Genomic DNA, 26,038 nt, shown 5'->3' with positions numbered 1-26,038 from the left:
ATGATAATAAAGAGGATGATAGATTGGTACACATAATGATACAATAGTTAAGTAATAGACAACAATACGCTATAAACACAATACATTAAGGATTGAACAAAAACTACAATAATACATAGTAATAAGGAGCTGTCATGTAGGTAATCAAACCCAACATCATCAGGAAAAACACTCCTGAAATCTAACGTAAAATGCGTTCTTCCAGAAACTGAACGAAATTTGGCGACATGATTACTGAATGTGGAAGTATATTCCAGTCCGCTATGCGTTCTCGGAGAAAAAACTGTCTTGGAATGCTTTAGTTTGGGCGAAAATTGGTTGCTAAATATGAGCTCTAGTGCTCTTGTTTGTGTTGTTGCTAAAGGGGAAGGTAGGTAACCAGCCACTATACTATGAATAAATTTTATGCGATGTAATTTCATTTCTAGAATGTAAGGAAGAAAAAAGGTTTGTTTTTATTGGTGAAATACAGGGGCAATAATTCTTTCTACTTAGAGTTTTTTTTTTTTTCGAACGCTATCCCAGAGGCTTGGTGAGAAGCGGTACACGCTTCTCCCCCTCGCGTCGGCGATCGTGGGGTTCACATTTTGCGCTCTCCGTTTGCACGCGTGCGACCGACGGGTGGACCGACCTGGTTGGTGTGCTAGGATGATCGAGCTCAGTCCCACGTTCGACGTCGTCGACGAGGCCGGGGGCAGCGACTCCTCGTCATCTCGAGCTGAGACAAGGGCGTAAAGCTTGGAGAAGCACACGTGAGTTGCGAGCTCTTCGGTAAAAACAGGTCGCGATTTTTATTTCAACTGCGCGAGGCCGTGTACGTTCTTAAGCCCGGACCACACGTACGCTGGCGGACGCGCGCAAGCTCGCGCTCAGGCGCCCGCGCATGCGCAGACGGTGCGGCGTGGCTCGCACGCGTCGAAACGCGGCGCCATCTCGGGGAACAGCGCCTCTCCGTTGTCGCGCGCTTGGGTTGCCTCGCGTCGGCGCGCCTGGCTACGCAGATACGGCGCGGAACGTTCAACTCTCAGTGAAGCAGATTTGAAATTGAGGACGACGCAACGAGCTATGGAAAGAACAATGATAGGTGTAACGTTAAGGGATAAGAAAAGAGCAGATTGGGTGAGGGAACAAACGCGAGTTAATGACATCTTAGTTGAAATCAAGAAAAAGAAATAGGCATATGGATAGGACATGTAATGAAGAGGGAATATAACCGATGGTCATTAAGGGTTACGGACTGGATTCCAAGGGAAGGGAAGCGTAGCAGGGGGCGGCAGAAAGTTAGGTGGGCGGATGAGATTAAGAAGTTTGCAGGGACGACATGGCCACAATTAGTACATGACCGGGGTTGTTGGAGAAGTATGGGAGAGGCCTTTGCCCTGCAGTGGGCGTAACCGGGCTGATGATGATGATGATGAAGCAGATTTATATCATGCAAGAAAGGGCTTCTTCTTTTCCTTTTTGCGTTGACCTAACACCTACAAATATATAAGAGTTACGTTTGTAGATATCGAAGCATGTTGAAATACTGTCGATAACAAAGTAAGAAGCGGCGGCGTCTGTGAGTGAGCCCAGTGAGCGCGCGTTGACGCGCGTCTTTGTGGTTGCAAACCGCCATTTCTCGCGAGGCGTGTCAGCCGCTAGGCGCGCGTCCGCAAGCGTACGTGTGGTCTCGGCTTTATATACGCTGTTAGCATTCCTAGACCTCTTGCAAGTTAATTTCAAAATGCCTTTAAGAGGAAGCTTTAGCTCGGGTGCTCCTATATATAAATGCATGTAAAAGGAGAATTCGTTCTTCTTGGCAACCACTGCACCAAATTTGACGAGGCTTGTTGCATTTAAAAGAAAAACTTAAAATCTAGTGACCGGATGGTTACGAAGTTTCGATTTGTGTCGTCAGCGGTTTATTAAAAATTGGCAAAAATCAAAAATTTCTGGAAAACGAAACTATCAAGTTTACAACTCTCTAACTCAGCAAAGAAAAATGGTATCATAATTCTGTGAAGTGCAACTAATCGTACATTTAAAGCGTACAAAAATTATATGTTACAGATTAATCTATTCAGTAATATGGAGATGCAGCTTTTGCGGAACTTTCTACACAACGTAACGAATTCACGTAAGACATAAATTGACATATCGAATTTCTCCGCTTTGAATGATCTAGTGGATGCGTTCACAGAACCAAGGTATCTCTTTTTGGTGCACAGCTATTAATTTATAAGCTTCGTGCGTCTACATATTTCGAACTTTTGAATATTTGAAAGTTCTTTTCACAAAATTAAAGCCTTGAATCTAAATTTCGCTCCCAACAGTCACTACAATTTAACTTTTTCCCTCAAATTCAATAAATTTCATTAAAATCAGTCCAGGGGTTATCTCAGAAAAGTGTTTTTGCGTTTTACATGTATTTGAATAGGCCGCGTTGGAGTTGGACCCGAGCTAAAGCTTCCTCTTGAGCCTTCCCAAAATAGCTGGAAAGTGATTAGGTAAAATGTTTATTCTTTTTCATCATTTATATATACTGTTCATCCCGATAGAAATTATTGCAGGAAGGGCAAAAGAAAGAAGAAAAAAGCACGCAGACGAAATACAAATGCAGGATACAGAATAAATCTAACAGGTAGGCTAGGTTTTAGTACGGCAATGTATCTATATACTAGTTTCGTGGATGCCTATAAGAGCATGCAGGGGCGCTATAACGTAAAACTATTCCAAACTTTTCTATTCTAATTCTGCAATCAGCCCACAGCGATTGGTCAAAAGCTTTTTTGGATCACCCCCACTTCACCTGTCTGTCACGCGACGTCACGAAAACCGCGATAGCTCCCCATCTGATATGACGTGTACACACTGTTTATGCATAATTTGACCGAATAAAACAAATATAGTTATTTCTGATTCGACGCCTTTTTGCCATTAGCCCTCGGAAATTGGCCAAAGTTTTGGGGCTGCATCTACTTCGCCTGCCTCTCACGCGACGTTACAAAACTGCAAAAACTTACCGCGTCAAAGTGACGCGACCGCGTTAAAGATGCATTAATATGCCCAACAAAACTGAATTTCCTTCTGAATAGCCGCAGGCTGCGCCGTTCCGAAAGGAATAAAAGATGGCTTCCGCCGATCGCTCCGGCACTGACCCTCTTCATCCGATATTCAGTGCAGTGGCTCGGCCCCATCGAATACCTTTCCACTTGAGCATGCTCCTCGCCTCTTGTGAGCCTATTAGATAAGTCAAGCCGCTCAGTGCAGGCAACGTTATTCGTTTTTCCGACTACTACAAAGTTCAACAGCACCCCCGTACACGTTCAATCCACCGTAGTTCAGCCACAAGAGGCGATACAGGCCTCGTGTACCTATTAAAAGGTGACCTCCATCAATCGCCAGGGTCAACACGCGTCAAGAGAGTGATCGGTTTTTAGAAGAAGCACAAGTATTTTACACTAATATATTTTTCTGGTCTATAAGTGGTACACATGTACTCATAAGAGAATAATTTTTTCCCCTCATCGTCATCCTTCGTGCCTCTATTGCTCGTGGGTTCTCATTCCTCAAGCTCAACGTAGCAGTCTAGAGGACCATAATGAAATTCCCGGCAGGATAGTGAAATGATCTTGTCGGTACATCCTAACGTTGCGTGGAAGCCACACAAAGAAGTGGACAAGACATTCTGGAGTTTCATATATGAAAACCACGATCTGATTATGATGCACATCGCTGTTGGGAGACTCCGGATTAATTTTGACCACCTAAGGCTCCTTATGGTGCACCCAACGCTTAATACGCAAGCGATCTCTTTTTTTTTTTGCATTCCGTCTGCGTTCCGGCTGCATTCCGTTTGCATTCCGTCGCTTCCAGAGTCGAACCCATGACGTCGTGCACTGCTGCGCAGGGCCAGAGCCACTGTGCTACCGCGGCGGATAAGAGGGCAAGAAGTTACACTTGTGCGTTGTCTGCGTTGTGCAAGCCACGTGTGCGTATGTGTGCGTGTGTGTGTGCGTGCGTGCGTGTGTGTGTGTGTGTGCGTGTGTGCGTGCGTGCGTGTGTGTGTGTGTGTGTGAGTGTGTGTGTGTGTGTGTGTGTGTGTGTGTGTGTGTGTGTGTGTGTGTGTGTGTGTGTGTGTGTGTGTGTGTGTGTACGCGCGCGCTTGGCGTACGTCTGTGCTAGATGGCGCCGAGTGTTCTTAACGAGAGAGAAAGAGAGAGAGAAAACGGTAAAGGCAGTGCGGTTAACAAGAGGGGAAGATACGGTTTGCTACCCTACGCTGGAGGAAAGAGTGGAAGGGGAGGTAAAGTGATAACAAAGTAGAGATAACGAAAGAAAGGAGCATAGACATACAATCACCGTCGACACTGTTGCCGCATAGCACAGCACAGTAGCACTTGCAGCACTATAAACATCAGTTCATGCTACAGCCGCTTGTCCAATTCTGTTGCCTTTCTTCTGTGCTTCTCTTGCGGAACACATCTCGCCCGTCTCTGTGCTTTTCTGGACTTCTCACTGCACCTGTGGGGTCTACCGCCCCCTCCATCGCGGTGATGGATGTACAACACCCCGAGGATCCTCCCGGTTCCCGTTCACCCGCGGACATCGGTTCGAGGAAGCGAGGAAATACATCGAGTGGTAGCGAAGACACAGAGCTGTACTCCGCATCAGGTGACGAGTCCTCGGAAGACAGCTTTCGACTTGTCCAGTACCGCAAGGCCAAACGAAGAATTATCAACTCATCTTCGGCGTCCAGCTCGAACACAGTGAAAACAGCGCCTCAACGATGGCCTCACTCCATCCTGTTTGTGCCACAGAACGCTACCGACAACCTGCGCGTCCTCAACAGGCAAGCACTCTCCGTGTATCTCGAAAACACTGTGCCAAACGAGATTAAGGATGTCAGGATAAACACTAGGCGAAACATCCTGGCAATTGATGTGATGAACCCGAGCGCGCTGACCATACTACAACATGTAACGCAGCTGGGAAACATCAAGGTCCGATCCATCATGCCAACGAATGGTGCCACAATAACAGGAGTCATCTATGACATTGACAATGAAATTCCTAATGCAGACCTCCCAGTTCTTATAAAACCAGCAAGTGAACGCAACGTCATTGTGCATGTTTGTCGCCTCGGCAACACACGTTGTGTGAGACTAACGTTCAAAGGCGACTGCCTTCCACCCTACGTGAAGGTCGGCCACTTTCGCCATCAGGTTCGCCCATTTATTCCAAGACCAATGCAATGCTACAATTGTCAGAAGATAGGCCATGTGAAGGGTGTCTGCAGAAATTCGGCCGTGTGCCCTCGATGTGCCGAACCCCACTCAGAAGACAACTGCAGCGCAATCAAGTTGAAGTGTCCTAACTGTCAGGGTGATCACTGCGCCTCCTCCAAAGACTGTCCCCAGATCAAGAAAGAGATCACCATTCTTAAACAAATGGTGAGAGACAACTCTACCCACAAAGAGGCTGCTGTGAAAGTACGGCGAAGACGACGTCACCGTCGAAGGTCTTCACGACGGAAAACATCAAGTTTTCAAGAACAGTCAACTCGTCAAGCAGCATCACCAGCGAAAGTTTCCAGCCCTCCGAACACCGATGTTGGAAGGGAGAAAACTGCCAGATCTCTCTCCACAAAGGAATGGCCGCCACTTCCACGTACACGACCGCCAGAGGAGCCGCAGCAGAAGCCGCCCCCAGTGCAGCAAGGTGCTGTACCCGAGCAGTCGCGGAACACAGATGAGCAAGTGATAGCACTTATTAGGCCTTTAATGAATGCCATTCGCGTGCTGCTAAGCAACATGCACACACCGTCTGCCAGAAGTGCGCTTCAAGTACTGGACGCTCTGAGTCCGGTGCTGGCAACCCTTGAGTAGATCATGGCTCCACAGCCACGGTCTTTTAGGGAAGAGGTCCGACAAGCAGCTATTTTCCAGTGGAATGCACGCGGACTCAGAGCGCGCCTTTCGGATTTCCGTCGCTTCGTGTACGCCAATATGTTTCCTATTATTGTCATTTGCGAGCCGAACTTAACGAACACAATCAGGCTTTCTGGATATGAATTATTTATGTCGTCAACCGTTTATGAAAACAGTAAGGTTTTGGTGTGTATTCGCCGTGACCTCACCTACACTCGTCAGCCTGTACCACCTAATGACAATAATCAATATATATGCCTAAACGTAAGGAAAAAGAATTTGGCCTTTACCTTTGTGGGCGCCTACCTATCTCCGTCAAGTCGATTTGATTACAAAAGACTGCAAGACATCCTTTCCTCAACCTCCAATCCCTGGGTCATCATTGGAGATTTCAACGCCCATCATACACTCTGGGGAAGTCCGATGATCAACGCAAGAGGCAGAGCTCTGGTATCTTTCGCCTCCAGTAATGAACTTTGGCTGCTGAATGATGGAAGTCCTACCTTCTTACGTGGCTCCACCTACAGCAGCTGTCTTGACTTGGCTTTCGTCTCACGAAGCCTTGTCAGACGTGCAGGGTGGTTTGCGGACATAGAGACGCACGGAAGTGACCATATCCCCACGTACATCAAGATCAGAGGATTGTCCCCTTCCAAAATACGGGATACGATCCAAAGAGTGGACTGGCCTAAATTTCAGTCTATAATGGAAGACCACTGCGACGCCAATCCATCTTTCGACTTGGAAGAGGCAATTAAGAGCGCGGTGCAAGACACTATGCGCACTCTCACATGCTCTTCGAAACTGAACGAATTTGACGTGGAACTAGAAAGACTTCGAGCAATCCGACGACGTGCTGAACGAAGGTACCGACGTACGAAAACAATGGACGATCTACGGACCGCCAGGCGCACGCAAAAGAAGATACAGCGCCGGTTAGACAAGCTCGAATCGCAACGTTGGGCTGCCTTCTGTGAGTCGCTAGATCCACGCAAGCCTTTATCGCAACTATGGAGAACGGTGCGCGGACTGCGGACACTTCCCGTACAGCGATTCCCATTCAAGGCACTTGCCCTCTCTCAAAAGAGATCGGAGATTGACGTGGCAGAGGATTTCTGCGCCAGATTATCCAGCCAACTCATAGCTACCAACACTTCGTCGCCTTCGATCAGCTGTCCGCCACCACGTGATCACCGGTTGGATCTACCATTCTCGATCCACGAACTTAAGGCAGCATTAGCTTTGTGTAGCCGCACATCAGCGCCAGGACCTGACGGAATTTCCTACCGAGCTCTGTGTCACCTGAGGGAGCGAGCGAGAGGTGTTCTTCTTGAGGTTTACAATGAATCTTGGAGAAATGGCACGCTACCAACAACCTGGAAGACAAGTCGCCTTGTTCCACTGCTGAAGCCTGGCAAGTCGCCGTTGGAGCTCTCATCATATCGCCCGATCGCGTTGGCGAGCTGTGTGGGCAAGGTAATGGAGAGGATGGTCCTAGGACGCCTGGAGTGGTACTTGGAGTACCACAACACCTACCCAGATGCCATGGCGGGCTTCCGACGCGGTCGATCATCGATCGATAACGTCGTCGACCTGGTCACCTACATTCAACATGAGAAATGCCGTAAGCGTCTCTGCGCGTCTTTATTCCTCGACGTTAAAGGGGCGTATGACAACGTTACGCATGAAGCCATCCTCTCTGCTCTCGCAGAGGTAGGAGTGGGTGGGCGGATGTTTCAATGGATACGGAGCTATCTATCCATGCGATCCTTCTTTGTAAGCACGGAGGAAGGCCATACGTCTCTACATTATAGCTACCGCGGCGTCCCCCAGGGCGGTGTACTTAGCCCCGTGTTATTCAATCTAACACTAATTGCTCTGCTTGAGCACGTGCCAGCCACAGTCAGGGTATCAATGTACGCGGATGACATCTGCATATGGGCATCTGCAGTAACACGCCTACAGCTGCGAGCGAGAATCCAGAAAGCCGCCACACAAACTGTTCTCTACCTTCGTAATCGAGGCCTGGAAATTTCCTCAGAGAAATGCGCACTAGTGCCATTTACGCGCAAACCCATGGCCAACTACAGTGTAATGATAAATGGCCAAATAATACGACGGGTCCGATCGTACAAGTTCCTAGGTGTAATAATCGACAGGGACTTGTCATGGAGCCCACACGTATCATACATGAAAAAACGGTTAACAGGCATCTGCCACCTGTTCAAGTTTTTCGCTGGCAAGACCTGGGGAATGTCGCCAAGTGCGATGTTGCAACTGTACAGGGTGCTTTTCCTAGGATTTCTGCGATACAGCTTGCCAGCAATAAACAACACTGGTAAAACAAATCTACGCACAATACAAAGTCTTCAGGGTCAAGTGCTCCGGATCTGTCTAGGCCTGCCTCAGAGTGCTTCAACAGTGGCTACGATAGCAATCGCTGGAGATCACCTTGTCAAGACCCACATTGAAATTGAAGTGCTCAGGACCCATATAAGGCATCTGACCAGGACTCCTCGTCACCACTTGGCCTCCCTAACAGCGGACAGACCACACACATCTTTCAGCCGGACGATAAACGCATATGACGAATCATTGCCAGCTTGTTTTACCCCGGCTGCGAGACCTTCGATTCCTCCATGGTGCCTCGCTCAACCAAAAATCAACCTCACAATACCTGGTATCTCGAAAAAAGCTGATCTATCATCGCCAGCACTCAGACAACTCACGCTACTACATTTGTACGAGAACTACCGTGATTCTACGCATATTTACACTGATGGATCTGTCCTTCCAAGTAGCACCGCGGCGGCAATCGTCATACCGGCGAAAGCTACAACAATCAAGTTTAAGACGACCCACGCGACAACATCGACGGCAGCAGAGCTCGCAGCGCTCTTTACTGCCCTTCATCACATTGGTGATGAACCACCACATAAATGGACAATATTCTGTGATTCGAAGGCGGCACTGCAGTCTCTACTGTCACCTCTACGACGTGGACCACACGAGCAACTAATATTCCATATTACAGAGACTTTGCAACATATAAGTGAAGCAGGCCATGAGATAACCTTTCAGTGGCTTCCAAGTCACTGCGGGATTATCGGCAATGAACGGGCGGATCACGCTGCCCGCTCAGCCCATACTGAGGAGCGCTGCGTCCCGATTCCTCATTCTAGACCTGACGCAGCACGGAAGCTCCGCCTACTTGCTCGGCAGTGCACCGCGTCGCAATGGAATGAGCCACATTTAAGAAACACGCGACTGTACTCACTTGACCCAACATTAAGTCTTCGAGCGCCATCACAGCTTCGCCGTAGAGACGCCACGCTTTTATATCGACTTTGGTTGGGCGTTGCCTTTACTCAAGCCTATGCATTCCGCATAGGGATGACCGACAGCCCAACCTGTGACCACTGCGGCCATGAAGAATCAATTGGCCATATTCTGTGTGCCTGCCCGCAGTACAGTACACAGAGGGCATGCCTTCGCCACGAACTTGACAAACTGGACGACCAAGCGCTATCCGAAAACAGAATTCTACAACATCGAAAGGACCTACCGTCACAGAAGAAGGCCGTGCAAGCGCTATTGCGCTTTTTGCGATCTACCGGCCTGAGTGAACGACTTTAACTGGAACGCCTTTTTGTGTGTGTGCCTCCATGTGTGCGTGTTTTTTTTTTTTCCTTTTTTTTTAGCGTTTTCCTCTCTGTCATCTTTCTAACCCCTATCCCCCATCCCCAGTGTAGGGTAGCAAACCGGAGACTCATATCTGGTTAACCTCCCTGCCTTTCCTCTTCATTCTCTCTCTCTGTTGCCTTTAAAAACTGTAACAGTACCTCGTAGCCCCCTGTTGCGATGGCTTGTGATGGCAGCATGTTAAAATAGGTTCCTCTGTTAGAGCGTTGAAATACAGTTATGTCAGTTATGACTGAACACGCTGAAATTCTGCTTGCAGAGCCAAGAAGGACCAGTGTGACGCCGTGATGAACTCGGCAGACGGTACCGGCGAACTGGCTGCGGGCATTGTGGTCACCATCATCACCGTCGTGGTGGCCGTGGCCCTAGGCCTCATCGCCTGCTGCGTGTGCTGCATCCGCGGCTGCTTCAGGCCCGAGAGGGTAGGGCTTTGCTGCTTCAACCACTTGCTTTGCTGCTTTAACCACTTGCTTTTGCTGCCTTAACCACTTGCTGCCCTTGTGTGAAGCACTACGGCACTGCGCCACGTTTACTACCGGTTAAGTGGCTAGGCTTTAGCACGAAGCAGATGACCCCAAGAGGAAAACACGTGGACGGGACGGCGCCTGTCCCGTCCGCGTGCGGATTCCAATTTTTTGTAGTCTTCTGTTTCGCGCAACAATCTGGCTGTTTGCCGGCGTGCACCAGCTGACCCAGGGACGTGTTCTTCCTAAAAGAAAAAAAGCTCGCATGACATTTTGGACTTCTAGCGTTAAATGGAGGTCATTGACCTCGAAACACCAGAAAACATACTGGTAAGCCTCGGAGCACCCTAAATAGTTTACTGCAGTAGCTTTTCTACGAACCGGTTTCGGTTTTGCTTCCCAGGATGTGTATGTGTCATGACGTCATGGCATTTTTTTTTTCCTGATCTCTCGAGGTCAATGAAACAATGAATGGCAATAATTTCGTGTCAGTACTCCTTTAAGTTTTCCACTGGCACATCTTCCAAACATCTACGATATTATAGTAAACTTCTCGAATTTCGGAGCTTGTTTACGCATGTCCTAGGGATATTAGGAATCTTACGAACCTTAAAATTTGCATCCAGCTTTCTGTAAAACTGGTTTCAGCAGAATGCAGATACAGCCGCCTGCCGATTTCTTCAGAGCCTGATATTTCGGACCCTAGCTGTTACCTATACCCCTTAGAACCATTTTATATCTCCTCCCCATCTTTCATCCCCCCCATCCCACTCCCATGTGAAGAGTAGCAAACCGGTTGAGCTAAACTGGTTACCCTCCCTGCCTTTCCTTCTCCACTTTTTCATTCCTTCCTTATATCAGCAAATAAAATTACGGCTTCCGTTACGCGAATATTTTATTAATAATCTTCATAAACATTTGCATTTGACTGTCCAGAATATGACAGACTCGGTCCGATAGATTCGTTACAGTCTAGAAACTTTGTAATCGGCCGTGCCATCTGCTTTTGGTATTGGTAGCTGAGACCCTGTTTAATCAATAATGGTAGTAATTCTATATTTATCAACTGCGTATATACCAAAGTAAGAAATGCTGTGACAACTATGTAGTAATTACAACGAAATTTTCTGTGAGAGCACAGGCCTAAAGGCCCGGCTTAGTCTCCGTCCCCTATATCAGAGAATGTTGGCCAGACACCATGATGTAAGAGAGGAGAAAATTCAAATTGGGGACCACGAAACCGCGCCCCGGATGAACGAAAAAGAAAGGTAAAGACAAGGGCAAATAGCCAGCCTATAATTTTGAAGCCTATCCATTAAAAATGGGAAGCGAGGAGTAGGGGAATAAAGGACCTTCACCACGCGACATGTCAGGGTTCAAGTTCTGTTTATTTGCATTTTTACAATGTGTGCGGGCTCGGGCGATACGTGCAAAACTATTTCACTTGAGGTCGTACCAGCCCCTTATGTACAAGGCACACAACAATGATTGCACCAAGAATACAACAAAGACACAACAGAACTGGTTAAAATTCTAAAAGTAACTTCGCATCTTAAGACAGCGTAATGCAAGATGAACAACATCACAGTAGAACGCAGAAGATCCAGCAGAAATACATAGTGACGAAAAATGTAATTACATCAAGAAGGGTTCTTGAATACCGCGTATGCTGCGTTTTCCAACCCAAATATTTGCGAGATTCGTTTGTTTAGCAACAACGTAAGTACATGACGTAAAGTCCATGTTCTGTGCAACAAAACAGAACGCACAATGATACTTTGTTGCGGAATAGATACAGTATGGCGTTCGCTTTCGGACAGGATATATTTAAACAAGTATGCTGCAATTATAGCTTGACTTTAACGCGAAAGCGTTAAGGAATCTGTGTCGCAGAAAATCCGGCGTCGGCGAAACGCGGCCTCTTGCGTGGGCCGAGCCCGGAGGTGGCGCACAGCCGAGCCAAATTAATTCAATCATTTCCGCGTTAATTGTTTTGCTTCGCACTTTTAATATTTCATTCTGTGAAGACTTAACATAAAAGTCATGCGCTGTGGGTGTTTTGTTTCATGACATTTGTTTGTGGCCTGTCATTCTCATAATTCCTAGGAATAACTTTTGTCAAGAATGTAAGCCAAGATATGAACAACTTTGGGGATAGAATGCTGTGCCAATATAAGCGGCATATACCGCATGTCACATATCAACCACATATCATGTCACATGTCAAACATACCAGCATGCCATATACCAGCATACATACCAGCATGCATGCAAACATACCAGCATGTCAACTATCAAATTCCGAGGAATCCCTTTTGTCAAGAATGTAAGCCAAGATATGAGCAACTTTAGGGATAGAATGCTATGCCAATAGAAGCCGCATATACCGCATGTCGCATATCAACCACATATGTCACATGTCAAACATACCAGCGTGCCATATACTAGCATACATACCAGCATGCATGCAAACATACCAGCATGTCACATATCAAACATACCTGTGGCATAGACATGAGCCTAATATATATACGGGAACATTTGCTCACGGAGACGCGGACGCCGGACACCGACACCTGATTTTCTGCAACGCGGGGCCCTTAACGCTATCGCGTTCAAATCTGATTGCAGACAGCCCGGCAAGTGTGTCCCACTACTTGCCGTGGCACGTGGGGCTCTCTCTGCCATTTCAACGCGTGGAAGACACTTATAGGAGTTAGTGCGACACGTGGTAGCTGCGAGTCGAGGCACTCACACACATTATCTGTGTATACCGGCGCTTTAGTGCCGAGATGCAAGTGGTCTGCACTGTTGCTGGACTGATTGGGTAATCGTCCTTACGTCTCAACACCACAAAGGCGTTAATTAGACGTTTTTCACGAGGCAAACCCCGCCAATCCATCAGCGCCTGCCAAGATGTCAACGCAGCGTTGACACCCACCCCACCACTACCTGACAGCCTGAACTAATGATGAAAAGGGCCAACTTCGAATGCTAACGAAAAATGACGCCGATCGTGGATTCCCAGGTTGCTATCATGTCCCCTATTCTATGCTTAGGGTGAGTGGAGGCTTCGGAGAGGGGGAGGCCGCGGAACTATGCGATAGTGTGGGCGTGGTATCGCAACCGATCCAACGATTGTGATTGGCTGCGATATACAGTCATCAGATTCCCTAGTCAAGTGGCCTAGGGAAGATGACGGTATTAAAAGCGGATACGTTTCGTGCAGTGAGCCCGACGTGTCCTGGTGTAAACTCGGACGTTCAACCTGCTCCTGCATGGAGTGTGCTTCCGTAACTGGAGCCGTGTAGCTAATGTCAAATAAACCCTTTTTCCTTCATTCCTACTACTGGACATATTCGTCGATAAGCTTAGAGGATTCCTTACCCTAACCCCCCGACGAGCCGCAACCTCGTCCACTGTCAGAAGTAATTGTTCTAGGCCCAGTGCTCCCGAAGAAACTCCGTGCCGAAGGCTTCATTCTCCCTACTCAGGTTCCTCAGGTTCTAAGGGTCTTTATTGTATGCTTTAAGAGCACCGTCTGCTAGCGCTCTGTAGTGTACACGGTTATTTTGTTTGTGTTTGTCTTTTCTTTCTTCTTCTTCTTTTATTCTTCTCGTTCCCCTTTCGCTCTCTTTCTCTTTTTATCCGCGTACTACTTGTTCCTGCCCCAGGTAGTAAACCAGAACTAGCTCTTAACCTCCCTGATTTTCTTACATCATCTATCTATCTATCTATCTATCTATCTATCTATCTATCTATCTATCTATCTATCTATCTATCTATCTATCTATCTATCTATCTATCTATCTATCTATCTATCTATCTATCTATCTATCTATCTATCTATCTATCTGTCTGTCTGTCTGTCTGTCTGTCTGTCTGTCTGTCTGTCTGTCTGTCTGTCTATCTATCTATCTATCTATCTATCTATCTATCTATCTATCTATCTATCTGTCTGTCTGTCTGTCTGTCTGTCTGTCTGTCTGTCTGTCTGTCTGTCTGTCTGTCTGTCTGTCTGTCTGTCTGTCTGTCTGTCTGTCTGTCTGTCTGTCTGTCTGTCTGTCTGTCTGTCTGTCTGTCTGTCTGTCTGTCTGTCTGTCTGTCTGCATACCTACCTATCTATCTCCCACGGCACTACGCAGGACATTCGCGCGGTAGTCGTCCAGCAGGGCGTCGCCCCGGACCATTTCATGCAGCAGCTCGGCCCGGTGAGCGGTCGTGCACCACTCGGGGCGGTGGCTCCGTCCTACTGCCAGATGTAGGCAGCCACGGAGAGCCCGCCGAGGATGACGCCGCACAACTGCTTCCGGTCGTGAAAAGCGAACCGAGAACCTCGCAGACCTCGGAAATGGGGAGCGGATCTCGGAAGCTCCACTTGCCGGGAGTGATAAAATTGAATTGCGGACGCGTGGCCATGGCGTCTCTTTCTAGCACTTCGTTTTTTCTTTCTTTCTTTTTGAGTGCAGTCGTCTACGCATCTATTTCATGCGTCAACCCTGTTTTCTGGAGCATCGTCACATACGTATGGACAACTACTATGGTGGGGCCCAATGCAGAAACAAAATAATAAAGGCGTAAGCTTTCAACACCCATTGAAGGCATTTCCCTGCGGTTGAGTCTTCAAGCATCCAGTCGACAGAATCATGATGGTCGACACCCTGCTATTAGTTAGTTAGTTAGTTAGTTAGTTAGTTATAGTTAGTTAGTTAGTTAGTTAGTTAGTTAGTTAGTTAGTTAGTTAGTTAGTTAGTTAGTTAGTTAGTTAGTTAGTTAGTTAGTTAGTTAGTTAGTTAGTTAGTTAGTTAGTTAGTTAGTTAGTTAGTTAGTTAGTTAGTTAGTTAGTTAGTTAGTTAGTTAGTTAGTTAGTTAGTTAGTTAGTTAGTTAGTTAGTTAGTTAGTTAGTTAGTTAGTTAGTTAGTTAGTTCTGGTGGCTGCCTCTTGGGGGCCAACGCAGGAGTGATTCGAAACAAGTGCATTCACTTGCACTGCATTGTGATAGGAAAACACAAGGAAGAACAACGTGAGAGCCAAGCAATAATTATCCCCGAAAATGTTCCCGAGCACAGAGCAGCAAGAACAAGAAATTGCGGTGCACAATGGAAAAGACAATCGTGCGAGACCACCTAATCAAGCTTACATAGAAAAGCGGACAAAATCACAATACGGATTTCACAATACGATCTATATTCCAGTACGACTTCCGATTTATTCCGGTTTTCACGGTATATGGAACCAGAGAAACCGCTTCTCTTGGAAGGCATTGCACCAACCATGGTGAAGTCTGTTGCGTTTAAAGAAAAAAAATTAAATCTATTGACGGTAGGAAGTGGATCATCAAGCTATATCATCAATTTGTTAGAAGAATTCTTGAAAATTGCAATATTTCAGAAAACTCAAGTATCCAGTTTGCAACTGTGCGACTCGACAATAAAAAGCAAAATCACAATTCTATACACCACACCTAATAATGTATCTAACACTGACAAAGATGCATAATTTGACACCCCTCTAAAATATACCCAGAACCTGTAAGTAAGATTTTCGCAATACCCTACGAAACACTGCGACAATTTCTCGTATGCCACGAACTTACATATCAACCTTGTCTGCTTAATGTGTTCTTGCAGTAAATCTTACAGTAGTGCTATATTTGCTCTTGGTGAAGTTTCATTTGTTAACTTTGGCACTTATGTTTTAATATCCAATTTTAATCAGTGTGGTTCTATTTTTTAATTTCGTCGTTCCAAATCAAGATTTCTTTTCTATATATGCAAGAATTTCTCTTCTTTTTCTTTCTGGCGTTCTACGTGCCAATACCACGACTTCATTATGAGGCACGCCGTAGTGGGAGACTCCGAATCAATTTTTTACCACCAGGGGCTCTTTAACATGCCTCCTAATGCATGAGACACGGGCGTTTTTCCATTTCGCCCCCATCGAAATGCTGGGCCGCGATTCGATCCCGCGACCTCGCGCTTAGCAGAGCAATACCATAGCCGCTAAGCCACCGCGCCTGTTTGCAAGAATTATGACTTTCTCTCTCAAGTGCCACATATTTCTTTCAAGCGGATTCAACGATTGTCCAGTGGTGGGGAACATTTTGTCATTTTACAAGTATTTCAAACAGGGAAAAAAGAAGGTGAGCCAGAGCTAAGAAAACCTTCGTCTTAAACCGTTAAAGGGTTCCACGTTCGCCTATAGTCGGTCCATCACAGTAAGCGTGGGAACAGCGCAAGAAACAAGGACTACGACGCGACACCAAAGCAGTACCACGCTTTCGTAAACCGGTGTCTGTTGCAAGCATACACAATGTGTACGCGCGCTCGTTGAAGCGATGCGCGCGCGTGATCGTTGCTCAGTGTTCCGTCAACACGCGTCGATTTACACATCCCCGCGAGCGACTCACCGCACGCTCACGTCCTCTGCCCACTGACGCCGGTGTATCACCGTCCGGGACGCGACACTGCTACGTCCCCCCTTTCCCGTCCCTCCTCTCTCCTTGCCACCGCTGCCACGGTTGTGTGCAGGCGCGCGGGACGCCCACAGCTGTTGTCTGCTTTCGCCGCCAAGGTCGACATTGAAACCCGGCTGCACGCTGCGTAGCCTACACCGCCCGTGTTTTTCCGACCTCGACTGGCGGGACGATCAGTCGCTGCGTGTTCAACTGCGCGGGAACGGTGAGCGTACGCGCCCTGGCGCGAAGAGAAACCCTTCGGACGCAACGCGCGCGACCCACGGTGTGGCCAATGGTGCGGCGAACGAAAAGCACCGGCCTAAGGTGATGGTCAGCGTATAGGCCTTCGCTCGACGAATTCGCGCGCGCGCTAGAAGTGCGACGAGCGTACTCGTCTTGTGAGCGCCCGTCGTGGGTTCCGTGTCTATGGGGCTGTCGCGTGCCCTGCTGGTGGTCTGCGTCGTCGCGCTGATCATCGTGTCCTGCCTGGTCGGCCTCTACGTGGCGGGCATCCTTCGGCGCCGCGGAATCTGGCCGCGAAGGAACGGCAACGTGCCGGTAAGGTTCCCGCGAACGATTTGTCTAGTTATGGCAGCGCGCGCGCGTGTGTGTGCGTGCGTGTGTTTGTGTGTTTGTGTGTTTGTGTGTGTGTGTGTGTGTGTGTGTGTGTTCTCTCTCTCTCTCTCCCTCTCATCTGCTGATACTTCGTCACATTCTCGGGTCGCTCTCGGATCAACGAGTTTCAGCCAGGATACCATTTGTTCCGTGTGTTCGTGGACGTGGTTTACCTCGTTACCGTAGAGCCAAATTACTTAATCCTTGCCACATCTCCATCAAATATTTCGCACATGCGCTGGAAGTTGTAAAGAACAGTCTCGGGAACGTTCTACTGCATTTTTTTTTTATAAGACGGTCTTTCTTGGCGAGTTAACCTCACTTTTTCGTATCGAGCATGTTTCTAACCTATGTTTCTAGTCGTATGTTTGATCCCGGAGATGGTGCGGTCTAAAAATGTGCACCGATGCCGAAGATTGACCCAGCGGTAACAGTGCTACTGCTGGTACCACTATGCAGTACCTATGGTATCGGTGCCACTGTTGCCACCGTACAATATACCACCGCACGGTGGCGGTACCGCCGTGACGTGGTCGACACTGGTGGTACAGGTGGTGAGGGGGAGCGTTCTCTCATTTCTCCCTTGTGTGCGCTAGTGTTTTCAGACGATGTCGTTGAGACGCTACTGGTTGAGGCGCTACTGGCCGAGAGGCATGGGTATAGTGTACTAGAACAATGTTATTATAACCCTATTCTCACCTCCGACCCGCTCAGAAAGACTTTCATCGACTTCACTAAGATGTTGAATCGACTTCAAACTTTTCCATTGTTAATGATCAGAGGATATAAGAGATAACACACACACCCTCCCGCTTTGCCTCGACTAGCGTCCGCAAAGGACGTTCCGTCGTCTTTTCCACACCGGAGCCGAGGCACACGTCACGCTTACGTCACAAGCCCCACCGCTTTTTCTTTCATAAGGCGAAAGCTTTATACGTCCTATGAGGCAGAAAATCCGGCGCGATCGTGATGGTACGAAATATCATCATCATCATCAGTGACGTCATCAGCGTCTTGTATGACGTCTTATACAGTATATAGTAACATGCTTGCTCCTTCTATGATGTCAGCTGTAATACAAAAGATAGTAAATTGTATAACAACGTTCATTAGCCGTAATTATAGCCACTTATGTGAATTAAAGTGAAGCAAAGTGAATTAAATTTAGAACAAGTTAGAGTAATTTAATAGTGTGGTTTGCTGGGCCAGTTGGTGCATGGTGAACGTATAAGGGGTTCCAGCAAGTACGGACGCGAGCACAAATAAGAAAAAACGGACAGGACAACGCTTTCCAGCGTTGTCTGTCCGTTTCTTTTTACTTGTAAGTTAACCTTACTTGTAAAGTAAGGTGACTTAAGGTGGAGTAAAGTGATTTAAGATGAAGAGAAGTGAATAAAGAATAATTGAAGGGAAATAAGGTGGATTAAGTGCATTAAAATGGATTAGGGTGGATTGACGTTGATACAAATTAGAGCAATGTGTATTAATGGGGAGTAAAGCAGATTAAGGTGAATTAATAAGGATTAAAGTGGATTAAGGTTCGTAAAGTTAGAGCCAGATGGATTAAGGTGGATTAAGGTTGGTGCAAATTGAAGTAAGTTGGGTCGAGGTGCAGCTGTAAAGGACAAGTCACAATGTATGACGTCATGTATAATGGACGTAACCAATTAGATAAGTTATAATGCTTTCGTGTTCAAATCACGTAAGGATGCCTAAGTGACTGTCAATATTCTTTCTATCTCTTTTTTTCATTCTTGCTGCGCGCCACGCTTTCAGTGGCGGTTTTCTTTGTTCTGCATGCCTAACAGTACTGGAGTGCGTGGCCGGGTGGAAAACTCGTTCAAGGAAGTCACTCCGCAAGCCAAGTGTGAATAGCCTAATTGCTTATATAGTCGATTTGGGGGAGGAGGAAGGGAATTCTGCAAGCGTCCACCTAGTGGACATGTCCATTTTGTCTGCAGCTAAACTGCTGATTGGCTGTCTTTTTCTGGCGTTTACCCCCTCCCAGTCATTTACACCTTCAGAAGCAGACGAAATGGACAAGTCCCCTGGGTGGACACTTACAGAATATCTTTCCCCCTGATGCCAATGCTATAATATTACTGAAACTTTGCAAAAGACCGCATTTTATGGTACGGATCATTCAATATAACATTTGTCACAGTAACTCGCCTGTAGTTTAAGAAAAGAAAATGAAGCTAGCATGCTGCCAAGGCGGCGCCAACATGAACTTCTGTCACCACCTCTTGGTAGCTGCCGAACGCAGCCGTTGCGAGAAAACCTGATTTAACGGTATTGACCTTTTATATGCATTTTTATTATTCAAGCATCATCTATATACATGTAGTCACACGCGTGAATTCCTGGCACAAAAAGTAAGCGCATATATATATATATATATATATATATATATATATATATATATATATATATATATATATATATATATATATATATATATATATATATATATATATATATATATATATATATCAGGGCTGTTCTTCGCTATATATGCAGCCGAAACTTTAAAAAGATAAAGAAAGAAAAAGAAACACATGAATTACTGCAAACGGTGTTTCACATTTTGTGCAGTTAATACATTCATAAGATGCCTCCAGTGCGCCAATCAAGTGGAACGCCAATGTATTCCCTAACATGCTAAGTGTACATGAACTTATCATATACCAGATTGAATTCGCCGTAACGGAATGCGTTCGTAACCTAAAAATAAAAAAAAGCATGGTTAGTGTCATTACCTAAATGGACATTGCGATTTTTCGCTGAAGTATTATCCGCCTTTCAATGTAATCTCTCTGAAGATATAGAAATTTTATATCTGCTAGGCGCATTTTCTACAATACTTCTACAACTTTTTAAAAAGGGTGACGCCTACAACATGGCAGCCCTGTAGTGCCTCCTTGATAATCTGAAGACTCGTTTCAGCAACGGTAATTTGAAAAATTAGTACATCTTTTTTCTTCTTTTTTTTTTCTTTCAGGGCGCGAACACTGGCTACCCCGGCGTCTCCGAACCCGGCTGGCCGCAAGCAGCGCAGTATGCGACGGGAACGCCTGTAGTCTACTCCTCTTGCGCGGCCGTGCCACTGGCTACCACGCGGCAGTATCCGGCGCCAAACGCGTACGGAGCGCCGCAAGGTTACTCTGGACAGCCGTGGACACCTCAACACCAAGGCTACCCGACACCGCAGTACGCGCCCGGCACTGTGTCTAAGAACGTTGCGCCGTTGTACCCCGTTTAGTGCGTGCCTATAGGACGAAATGCCCACATACCAAATCCCATCGTATGGACAGTAACCACATGACGGTGTCAATCACGCGCCATCGCTCGCCATCGCGCGTCCGCATGCGTCATCACGCGTCATCGCGTCTCATTGTGCGTCACCGCGCGTCATCGTGCGTCATCGCGCGTCTAACTGCATATACATTTTGCAGGCGACGCCTGCAAGATGGACAGGGTGGTAGTGGCTTCCGTGCATAAAGCGGATAACGCTATGGCGCACATCTAAGGCTATACCTACAATGGCCGAAACCCCCTCTTTGATGGTGCCGCCAAGCAGACGACTACTAATAAACACGCGCATTTTTGTTTTCTTTGTGACTATTTGCTTCTGAAAAGCTAATAAAATTGCGAATTAATACCATAGGTGCTATTTGGGAAGCTATGACAGATGAAGTCTGTAGGCAAGCGTAAACGCGAGTCAGAAAACGTAAGCGTAAAAACACTGTGAGTTAATCTTTTTTTTTCATTGTCACTGACAACAAAAATATTGATGTAATATAACTGTTCTTAGAAGTGCCCATCTTCCTATGAATTCAGGAATACCCGCAGCAATAGGTGGTGTTGAAATCCGCGCATCAGCTACGGCTACCCCTGAACAACAAGAACCGATCTCAAAGCCTTGCTGCAAGCGAGAAAAGTGACTGCAGGAGCCGAAAACGCGTCATGGTCGCAATGTTTCGAGCATCATCTGTGCAGTTTTTAATTTCATGAAGTTCCCGAACATATACATTATCTTCTCATAATTCTGATGGGTGTCGCTGTAAAATTCCTTTCGGGAAAGAAAGGTCGCTTCTGGCGCTTGACGATGGCTCCCTTCGATGACTACGATAATGAAGACGAAGATGAGGATCTATTGCCATCTCTTTCGAAATGGGGCCGTGAAAGAATAGTCACCTAGCCTGCTTGAGCTAATCGGGTAATCTATTCATAATTATCAGTCTAGGGGTTCTACTTATCTCTCCTTCGTCTTTTCTCTCTTCATTAAATCATATCCATGTAACGACCCCGCCTCCATCAAGCTATTCCTTGCTTTCTTTCCATCCACATACTCTAAGTGTATCTTGCTTATCTGGACTAATTGACCGGTTCATGCTTCCATCTCGCTTTCGATCCCAGCGATTCTGGAAAGCGGACGTTCCCATCGGTTCTAACTGAATAAATATATTGGCACTCCTTTAAAGTGCCCTGAACCTTCTCAGGAGTTTTGCTACAGCGGACACATGCCTTATCTATTTCCGAATATTTGTTCCGGTATGTGTTTGTCCTTGGGCAACCAGCTCGGGCCTCAAATATAGCAAGGCACTGCCCTTTGTGTTATCGCACAGATTTTTTCTTCTAATTTCTTTCTTCCCGCTTCTTGTAAATCTCAATACTATTTCTCGTTTCCCTTCGTTGCATTCGAATCGCTATTTCTGTTCCTCTCACTTACTTTCTTATGACTCTTGGTTGTCTATTTACACTTTCCGTAACCCTGTACTTGGTTTACAACTTTCTTGACCTCTTACTCCATTCTGTGTGCACGCTTTTCAGGTACAGATGATTGTGTACTTTAGCCACCCATTTCTTCTGATCCATTGTTCTGAGTATTTGTTCAAAACTAATTTTGCTTTGCGCTTCTTAGACGTCAGGAGAGGCCCAAACCATGTCGCCCTTCACTGCCTCATTTGTGGCTTTACCGTGGGCTCCCAAAGCCACCCGGCCTACCGGCCTTTGGCCAAGTTCCAACCCTGACAATAGACGCGGTTTTAGGCACAGAATGGCATTCGCAAACGCTAGCGTTGGCGCCGTTACTTCTTTCCACATTCCACGCATCACCTCATATTTATTGCGGCCCAAAATCACTAAGTTTCATTATTGCTGTATTCCGCTTCCCTTATATTTCCAAATTACCTTGGCGCGTGCTTGAGTAGGTCTTTCTTCGTTTATGTATACGCCGAGGTATTTATATTGCTTGACAATCGGCATGACTTGATGTTGAATTGACGCCACGTGGTTACTCGTCTCTTCATTGAAGATGATAATTCCCAATTTCTCTGTGCTAAACTTAAGGGATAGATTTGTCGCTGCGTTGCCACACATATTCAAAAATGCCCGTAGATTTCTCGCATTGTCCGCTAGTAGCACTGTGTCATCAGCACACATGAGTCCGGGGACCTTCTGTAGCACCATTTGTCCGTTTCGCACGTAGGATAAATCAAACCCTAATTCACTGTTTTCGAGTCGTCTTTCTGTGCCCCTAGCATAAAGCGTGAATTACAATGGAGACAGAAGACATCATTGCCGCAGTCATTGGTGAATTTCCACCCCTTCTTTGCGCGTTCGCCCTGCTTTAACTTTAACTTAGGAGGAGGAAACAACTTTATCAGCCGTGACCAGCGAAAGAACGCTTACGCCATCCATCGGCATTTGGGAAAGAAACAACGATTATACATTACGCTGTCACCGCAAAATGACGCCACTGTGGCGAAATCCGTAGTGTCGGACACGCTTTGCCATCTTGCGGAGGAAAACAGAGCCAAGCGACAAAAAGCGTGGCCTTCGAGACTTTATGCGTGGTGCCATCAATTCTCGGAGGTCCTACAAGATGTACAAAAGATACTAAGGATACTAGACAGTAGCTTGCGGCTGCTATCGTTAAGGTGCCTAGACAAAACAAATTGGTACATGTGATCATTCTGCAATTTCCTTTCCGATATTGCTTTTCCTCTCATTCTCAATTGGCACATCACCCTTTCTCTCATAGTACCGCCTCTCTTGCAACGTTATGCTTATGCTCCGCCGTGTTGTCGTATTTGGCTAAGACGCGCGGCTAAGACTGAGGACGCTGGATCAAACCCCAGCGGCGGCAGCCGCATTTCGATGGTATCAAAACGCACAAATGACCATGTGCATTTCTTGCGCGTTAAATAGCACCAGGTGGTCGAACTTATCGGGAGCCTCCTCGCTGCGGTGCGCCTCATAATCGTGCCGTGGCTTCGGTGATGAAAACTCCGGAATATATGTACATCTGTGATTTCCAGTTTCGTCGTTTACTGTTTTGTCCCATAAGTAAATACTGGATACGTGGCGGAAACCTGCTGCACCCCATGCTGCAACGTATGAAAAATAAACCACATGATTCATCTTTACACTTGTATTCACTAACGGGTTTCAAAACGAAACTTTCTCACGACTCCACTGAGCGGAGTGCATCATGATGACGATGATCATGATGATTATCGCTAGTCGCACCTCCGTTAAACGGAGTGGCGGCAAATTGCTACCTAGGTTGCGTGATTTGCCTATGCGTTACGATGTAACCACAGAACTTTAGTATTTTATGACTGTTTTAACATGCAACACTGCCTATGCCACTTGGCATTCCCGTCCGAAGTTTTCTGCTGTCTTTATCCACTGATATTCGAATCGTGTCCGGCTAGACTCCCACAGCCGCTTTCCAGTTACCTCCCCAGTCAGCTTTGAACTACGGCATTTCTGCGAAGGAGACGTCACCTGTACGCCTTCGGGCTGGTGTCGGCATTCCACGACACTAGGCCGAGTCGTGACCAGACTGTTTTTGTGCAGTAGACACATGCCTCAGCCTGTTGCACATATTTGTTCCTGTGTGTTATTCCAAGACAATTGTCTCAGACATAAAAAGTGAACGCCATACCTTACGGTGTTGTCAAATTCTTTTCCAGATTTCTTCTTCGCCAACCTTGTAAAGTTCCACTGAAAAGCTTGTTTGTTTGTTTGTTTGTTTGTTTGTTTGTTTGTTTGTTTGTTTGTTTGTTTGTTTGTTTGTTTGTTTGTTTGGTTGTTTGTTTGTTTGTTTGTTTGTTTGTTTGCATATCTTGCCGTAGACACAGTGCTTCACCAGTGGAACTTCCCGGCGATCACTGCAATGGGAATTTGATCGACAAACATGTCTTCATAACCATGCAGGCACTGAGAGTTCATAATCGGGAAGGCACTGAGAGTACAGGGTTACCATAATTCAGCTTAAAAAGCGCCGAGCGGAGCGAAGTGGCCGGGGCGACACATACACTGCAAACCGATTTACAGCCTGAAGGGTTCTCAAGGATGCAAATCAATCTATAGCCCACTCCCTTACACCCCCAAAAGGGAATAATCGTGCGATTAGTAGACAGGAAGCACCCTTAAGGGTGCTAGTCGGTTTACAGTGTAGATCACTCAGCGGAGGAGTCCGCCAGTTTCCAGTAAAACCTCTTCATTCTACAAGGTTAGGGTGCCTTAAGTTTGAAGATGCGAGGCACAGCGCCAGGTTGAGGAAAGAACGCATGAGCGTGCATTTGTGCTCACCGCGTGGTCATTCTGTCGAATTCACCATCAACTCGAGTTACAAACTAACTGTCGCGAGTAAAAGCGACCGACCTGGTCAAGTGCGTGCCTAATTTCCTTCTTTTATTAATAACGTCCCCGCACTGTTCTTCTTCATCTCCGTCATCAGCCTGGCTACGCCCACTTCAGGGCAAAGGCCTCTCCCATACTTTTACCCCGGTCATGTGCTAATTGTGGCCACGTTGTCCCTGCAAACTTCCTGATCTCATCCGCCCACCTAACTTTCTGCCGCGCCCTGCTACGCTTCCCTTCTCTTGGAATGCAGTCCGTAACCCTTAACAACCATCGGTTATTTTCCCTCCTCATTACATTCTCCCAGCCCATGCCCATTTCTTTTTCTTGATTTCAACTAAGATGTCATTAACTCGCGTTTGTTCCCTTACACAATCTACTCTCTTCTTATCTCTTAACGTTACACCCATCATTCTTCTTTCCATAGCTCGTTGCGCCTTCCTCAATTTAAGTCGAACCCTTTTCGTGAGTCTCCAGGTTTCTGTCCCGTAGGTGAGTACTGGTGAGACACAGCTGTTATACACTTTTCTCTTGAGGGATAATGGTAACCTGCTGTTCATGATCTGAGAATGCCTGCCAAATGCACCCCCGTATATATTCTTATTGCAATTTAAATTAACAACCTTTAACATCATTAGAAGCTACGACAAAGCGTTTTTTTTTTCTTAAATTATGCAAAACATGCACGTAAGGCAGTGGCTTCTAGTTTAATCAGGTGTCATCACGTGGTGAGACCATAAGCAGCGAAGTGAACGAGAAATGGCGGTGCCGCCACTTGCGTCGTGCGAACGTCCGCGTGTGACGCGCGCATTGCTATCAGTATTTTACCGTTATTTTACGCTTATATTGACGCTGATACTTACACCAGCTCTTACGCCAATATTCGAACGCTTCTCACACAGCAAAGAAGGGCTGAGTCAATTGCAATTCGCAAGATGATGCGGCCCAAAACGTGCGCTCTTCACCTCTGGTTGGTCGCTTATGTTGTCTGGATGTAAAAAAAAAAAAAAAACTTGCGTGTTGCGCGGTGGGACCAGTATACGATAAATCATTTCTCATCACGCCGTCTGGCTGATGTAGCAGACGATTATTCGTCAGCTTATTCTTATTATAGATTACTGTAGATTAGACGACAGCTTATTCAGGCGTCTCGTGCAGCGCTTACTGCGTCGAGGCAATGAAGTAGCCACCAAATTGCCAGCTTTCTTCAGCTGGCCACAAGTATCGGCGAC

At 46.6% G+C, this 26,038-nt stretch overlaps 1 protein-coding gene and 1 long non-coding RNA gene across 2 annotated transcripts; both read left to right on the top strand.

The window, feature by feature from the left end:
- Positions 1-632: 632 nt before the first annotated feature.
- On the top strand, positions 633-14,645 carry LOC139049846 (uncharacterized). Its single transcript, XR_011508615.1, has 3 exons — positions 633-752; positions 9,874-10,036; positions 14,224-14,645. It is a non-coding gene; the product is annotated as an uncharacterized lncRNA (long non-coding RNA).
- A 1,982-nt stretch (positions 14,646-16,627) lies between these two features.
- On the top strand, positions 16,628-24,102 carry LOC139049732 (uncharacterized). The gene is made up of 2 exons (XM_070525524.1): positions 16,628-17,093; positions 20,152-24,102. Exons 1-2 carry the CDS (start codon positions 16,962-16,964, stop codon positions 20,410-20,412), a joined length of 393 nt encoding a protein of 130 aa, XP_070381625.1. The 5' UTR covers positions 16,628-16,961; the 3' UTR covers positions 20,413-24,102.
- The last annotated feature ends 1,936 nt before the right edge of the window (positions 24,103-26,038 follow it).

This window comes from Dermacentor albipictus, chromosome 9, assembly GCF_038994185.2.
Source record: "Dermacentor albipictus isolate Rhodes 1998 colony chromosome 9, USDA_Dalb.pri_finalv2, whole genome shotgun sequence".
In the NCBI taxonomy this organism is placed as follows: Eukaryota; Metazoa; Arthropoda; class Arachnida; order Ixodida; family Ixodidae; genus Dermacentor; species Dermacentor albipictus.
The sequence above is the reverse complement of the archived record's forward strand: the minus strand, read 5'-3'. Positions and strand labels throughout refer to the sequence as shown.

Excerpts from the sequence above, each read along its gene's own strand:
- LOC139049732 (XM_070525524.1), top strand. The coding sequence starts at position 16,962 with ATGGGGCTGTCGCGTGCCCTGCTGGTGGTCTGCGTCGTCGCGCTGATC. Across the intron at positions 17,094-20,151 it reads GAAGGAACGGCAACGTGCCG|GGCGCGAACACTGGCTACCC; the intron begins GTAAGGTTCCCG and ends TTTTTCTTTCAG.